This window comes from Bufo bufo, chromosome 3, assembly GCF_905171765.1.
Source record: "Bufo bufo chromosome 3, aBufBuf1.1, whole genome shotgun sequence".
NCBI classification, from domain to species: domain Eukaryota; kingdom Metazoa; phylum Chordata; class Amphibia; order Anura; family Bufonidae; genus Bufo; species Bufo bufo.
Window position 1 is genome coordinate 104,864,836 of NC_053391.1, and position 6,000 is coordinate 104,870,835.

At 49.9% G+C, this 6,000-nt stretch overlaps 1 protein-coding gene across 1 annotated transcript in view; it reads right to left on the reverse strand.

The window, feature by feature from the left end:
• Window positions 1-5,749, reverse strand: part of NUFIP2 (nuclear FMR1 interacting protein 2) — a 47,760-nt gene extending 42,011 nt beyond the window's left edge. Inside the window, exon 1 of the mRNA XM_040423438.1 lies at window positions 5,421-5,749. Within this exon, the coding sequence (XP_040279372.1) occupies window positions 5,421-5,568 (148 nt within the window). The 5' untranslated portion in view covers window positions 5,569-5,749. The remainder of the gene's footprint in view (window positions 1-5,420) is intronic.
• Window positions 5,750-6,000: the final 251 nt, after the last annotated feature.

Below are 6,000 nucleotides of genomic sequence, written 5' to 3' on the forward strand. Positions count from 1 at the left end.
CTTAGCTGGAAATTAATTTCCAGAGCATCTCCTACCAATGGTCCATGAAAGACCACTGACAGAACCAGAATGCCATTTGTGTTAGTGGTTTTTCATGGAGCCAAAGACTTCAATGGGCGTGTTTGGTCCACGTTAGGGACCAAAGTAGTGCGAGCTCCCATCATTTTTCCACTGACACATGGTTAGGCTACATGCACACAACTGTTCCATTTTTTGCGGTCCACAAAAAACGGAAGCCGCCCCTGTGCCAATTTGCGGAAAGGAACAGGCGGCCCATTGTAGAAATGCCTATTCTTGTCCGCAAAACAGACAAGAATAGGACAGGTTATATTTTTTTTTTTGCGGGGCTACAGAACGGAGCAACGGATGCGGACAGCACACGGAGTGCTGTCCGCATCTTTTGCGGCCCCATTGAAGTGAATGGGTCCACATCCAAGCCACAAATACTGCGGCTCGGATGCGGACCAAAACAACGGCCGTGTGCATGAGGCCTTAGTGTAAAACCACTGATGTGTGGACAAACATTAAAATCGATGGGAACGTGCAATGTCTGTGGAGAAAACAAATAGCACACGTCCGTGATTCACTCAGTTGTGAATGAGGCCTTACAGTGGCAGTACTTTTAAATGCAGCATGCTGTAGGTGTGACATTTTTTACCACATTCACCACGTATACAGTGGCATACTTAATTGTATTTAACATGGCAACGGTGCGCGTTCTCTGCACTCCATGTGAACGAAGATCTAAAGGCCGATTTACACGTTGCTGACATATCTCAATTTTTGCGGAATTTTTCACAAAATCACAACAGAACTGCCCCGATAGCAGCGTTTTTATCAAACTAAAAATTCAAGTTTTCTGTGGTCCCAGCAGTTGTAGCCAAGTGCAGCTGTTTAGAGGACCCCGAGCTTTATCCATAGGGCCCCATTCACCTGATGGAGGCCATTCATATCCCTTCTCCCGTGCCAGGGTGGTATGTGTACAGGAAAGTTCAGCACACTGCTATGAAAGGCTCAAAGGCAGTCTGCACAGCGCCTTACAGGTGCATTCCCAGCAGTGGTTGACTGGGCACAGAGGCAATGCCACACGATCACCTTAAAGGGGGTTTTCAGGACTACAATGATTTTTTGCAGATAAGCAACTACATGAGCATACCTCATGTACATCTTCCCCATGCTATTTTTTATTCTCAGTTTGGGTTCTGGTGACCAGTTTTCACCCTGTAAACCAATCACTCTGGTTTCTCTACATCCTGTATGTTCCTGTATCCAACCAAACCCATGATGCACTTCTCCTTTGTCTGCCACACCTCTAGCACCGCCCCTAACCATGCCCAGCTAGTTACATGGACACTCCCCTATCACTGCCCCGCCCATGGACATAAGATCACAGGAAATAAGAGCTGCATGGACATGGTCATGTGACCACAGCCCGGAACGGGAGACAAGCGCAATAAAATTAGGAGATATATTACAAAATTACAGCAACCTTCATAAAGGATTATTGTAAAGGATGCTGATGCAAACTGGAAAACCCCTTTAATGTTATAGTGCGCCAAGGCTCCTAAACTTCCTCAGGGCCTTCACATGCCATCAATGGAAAGTGCTTCCAAAACACACCCTTCAGTCTTAGGCCTCATGCAAAAGAGATCTGTACGGTACGAATCTGTGATAAGGCTCTGTTCACACTTGAAGGCATGTGTCGGGACTCTTCCCCAACATACATAGGGTGAGGCAGAAGCCAGGACACCCCTTTTATCTGGTGAAATTTGTGGAAAATTGACTTCCAATACGTGCAAGTATTCATTGGGAGGGAGACTGCATTATTTGGTGGTGGAAACGTTTTGGACTCCATTTTGACAGCGGGAGGACGGCGGTCAGGTCATATCAATCTTCACTAAAATTTACTCAGAAACACACTGGAAGTGGCAGTTTTAACCTAGCTTCGGCTACTTTCACACTAGCATTTTTACTGGATACGGCAGGGCTCAGCAAAAACGCTTCCGTCACAATAATACAACTATCTGCATTAGTTATAAACGGTTCCGCCTGTATTATCTTTAACGTAGCCAAGACGGATCCGTCCTGACAAACAATGTAAGTCAATGGGGACAGATCCGTTTTCTCTGACAGATCCGTCCCCCATTGACTTTCAGTGGAGTTCATAACGGATCCGTCTTGGGTATGTTAAAGATACTACAACCGGATCCGTTCATAACAGATGCCTGTGGTTGTATTATCAGAACGGAAGAGTTTTTGCTGATCCATGACGGATCCAGCAAAAACACTGGTGTGAAAGTAGCCTAGTTGAACCATCTGCATCAGTTATGAACGGATCCGGTAGAATTATCTTTAACGTAGCCAAGAGAGATCCGTCATGACCTCCACTGAGTCAATGGGGGACGGATCCGTTTTCTATTGTGGCAGATTGTGTCGAAGTTAAACGGATCCGTCACCATTGACCATCGAAGTTAAACGGATCCATCTTGCTCCGCATCCCATGACGGAAAGAAAACCGCAGTGTGCTGCAGTTTGCTCTCCGCTATGAGAACGGAACACGGGCATGGTGGCACCACGGTCTCATGAATATGGCTCTAGGGCATTTTTTGCGGTCCACAAAGTTCGGATCTGCAAAATGTGTGTACCACATTACGCCGAACGGCACGTCCTGCCCTCTATAGAGCTGTCCTATCCTTGTCCGTAAAATGGACATATTCTTTTTTTTTTTTTGTGGGACTACAGAACAGACATAAGAATGCGGACCGCACACGGTGTGCTGTCTACATGTCACATGTAAAGCAGACGGACAAGCAACTAGGCCAGAGGCTGGGATAAGGGAGCTGGTCCCCTTCTATTGCATCCCTAATCCACGCCCTCTCCTCACCGTATGAGTGGACCTGGATGGTAGGACGGCTCATACCCAGGAAACCTAGGACCCCGAGTCGCCCTGATATCCCCCTTCTCTATTTGAGGGACTGAGACAACATGTTCACCCCAGACACTGATGAACAGGAGTCTCACTGGCCTAGCTGCCAGGGAAGGAACAGACAGTGCACAGCTACTGGATCGGCAGGAAAGAGCCTCGAACAACATGCACTTACCTGCCTCTGCAACCACAACGACTGGACCCCATACAGATGTACTGGAACCTGTTCACCTCACAGGACACAGCACAAAACACAAACATGGAATCCAGCAAACCAGAAACTGCCTGGACCCCCATGCGGATAGAATGCATGGCGGCCCCAGCAGAGCTGCACACGGACTACTGGCTCCCCCTCCGGGGAACCCTGAGACCCTCTTCCGGAGGAACAGACAAACAAGGAGATGTCTAGCAACCATGCCAGGCAATACACCAAACTAGACATAACAACAAATCCCCAAACATAACAGGTAAGGTAGGGAACAAGGAGGAGAACATAGGGAGACATCACTAAAGACCTTGATGTTCCACAAGGAAGCCTTCACAGACAGGTAACAAATCCAGATAGGAGCAAAGCTCCTTCTCCGACTCCTACAGAGGCAGACAAACTGCCCTAAAGCTCACAACTCCAACATAAGAAGAGCCATGAGGCCACACCCAGCTCCACCTGGCACACACCTTAACCCCGTACACACCAAAATGGGAAGGAACACCAGACTTTAAGGGGAAGTGTCCAAACATGCTAAAACAACACGTTGCCACCGGGAACAAGCATGCAGGACACAAGTGTCACAGTCCACTACCACCAGACCACATCTTTTGTGGCCCATTGAAGTGAATGGGTCCGAATCCAACCTGCAAATAATGCAGATTCGATGCGGACAAAAACCATGGTCATGTGCATGAGCCCTTACACTGGAGTTTTTTTCTTACAGTTTCTGTGACAATCTGAGACAAATTATCATTGCTTTGCTAAAAACATGGGGGGGGGGGGGTCATTCACTAAGGGTTCATTCACACGGCCGCAATCTCCAATGCACGGGCACCATCCGTGTGGCTGCTGCGACTAATCCAGACCCATTCAACTTGAATGGGTCCATGAGCCGTCCACACCGCAAAAAAATTAAAAAAATAGTTCAAACATGTTCAATTTGTTTGCAGTGCGGAGGCCGCTGTGGTGCTTCCGTGGGGTTGCGTGCCTCCGTTCTGCACTGACCTTCAGGATTGCGGACCGCATCTGTGATGTGGGGGTGCACACAGCCGCGTGCATGAGCCCTAACTGCGCTACGCCAGTCTTTGGGGTATAAAAAGTCTCAAGACCTTGTTTTGCGACTTTTTAAACACTCATGTGACACTACACGGGAAAGTATGCCTGGACAAGCCCTTTAAAGGGGTTGACAAATTATTAACAGAATAGGAGATCTGATCGTCAGACGTCCGATCGCTGGGGCCCGTGTTCCCTGTTTGAAGGGAGCTGCAGACGTAAATGTGTCCGCCGATCCATTCAGCTTTATGGGACTTTATGTACGCTAGGAGCACAATAGGGTGTGCGGTACACTAAAATGCCATAAAGGAGAACTGCGTGGCGGTACACCAGTATTAGTAGATATGCAGGAATGTACAGAAATATCAGAACGTGGCCAAAGGGCATCAGGGTTATACAAGGACCCGCTGTCCTACTCAATGGCGAGGACACCAAGGAAGTCACCAATAGACTTCATCATTTTATCATGAAACCCCCCTTTAACTGGCGATTCACAATTGAATTGTAAAGCGCTATATAAATAAAGATTAATTATGTACAGGCACTGAATGTGTTAAATGACAAACCTAGTCCCTATCCTCCATTCATACTGGTAGAAAGCCGCCCATTATATAACGGAGACACCAGGCCCATGTGCCACATCTTCTAGAATATTCAGCAGCACACCGCCCCACATCGTCCACACTGGGCAGAGGCTCTTTAGGCGAGTCCCCGGCTCGGGCTGCTGACACCAGGCCGCATCAAGCAGCTGACTGGAAGGGGAGGGGAAAGCGGCAGCCGGCCGGGGAGAATTCAGGTTAACCCCCTGCGGCAAGCAGCCGGGCCCGAGCGGCTCTACGTAACTGCACCCCAAAGTGGTGAATGACCCCATCAGGCAACCCCTTTACCCCTCCGGCATATAGATATACAGAGGCAAGGGCTTATATGACACACTGGAAAAACGCAAATCGCTTTGTAGATGTGAACTACGCCATGGGCATGGCCTGGTAACAATGTATCAGAGCCACCAGAGGATGTGGCACTGACTGGGGTATCACTGCAGGCAAAGTGAACAGAAGCCGCTGACCCAGATGGCCTGATCAGCGCCATCATCCCACTAAAACTGCACCTCCACATGGCAGCTGAGCAGCCCTAGCCCAACATGCCTGTGTGTGGCACTGCCAGGCCAGCACACCCCGGTGCCCACCTGTGACCCCCCCCATCACCCTGCGGTAAGCGCCCCCCGGAGCCGACCTGTTTTCTTCTGGTGCGTTTCCTGGTGCGGTAGGGCGTGTTTCTGGTCATGTTTTATCGGCTTTGGCTGGTGTTTGGCGCTGCCCTCTGCTCCATGCTGCAGGCTGCCCGGGTGGTGGTGGTGCTGCGGGCCAGCCTGCTCCTCCATTGAAGTGTCTGGGCCCCCCCTGTGCTGGCGGCAGAGCACGGAGCCCTCGTCTCGGAGGTGGCTGCAGCCGGGACTCCTCCGCTCAGAGACTTTCTAGAAACGATTGACGGTCTCTCTCCAGCAATCAGACCTCTCCGAGTGCCGTCCTCTCTTCCTCCGGCCCCGGCCTCCCCCAGGTCTCCCCTCCCTGCACAACTTCTCTTCTGCAACCTCACAGGGCTGGGCTTCAACGTCAGCACTATGGCCCCCACCAGCCTCTACACCGCCACATCCTGACACCGAGCAGCATCCTCACCCGAGTGTGCGAGCACTATACTGCCATATACACGGCACAAGACCATCATGTACACTATACTGCCATATACACCGCATCAACTATACTGCCATATACACGGCACAAGACCATCATGTACACTATACTGCCATATACAC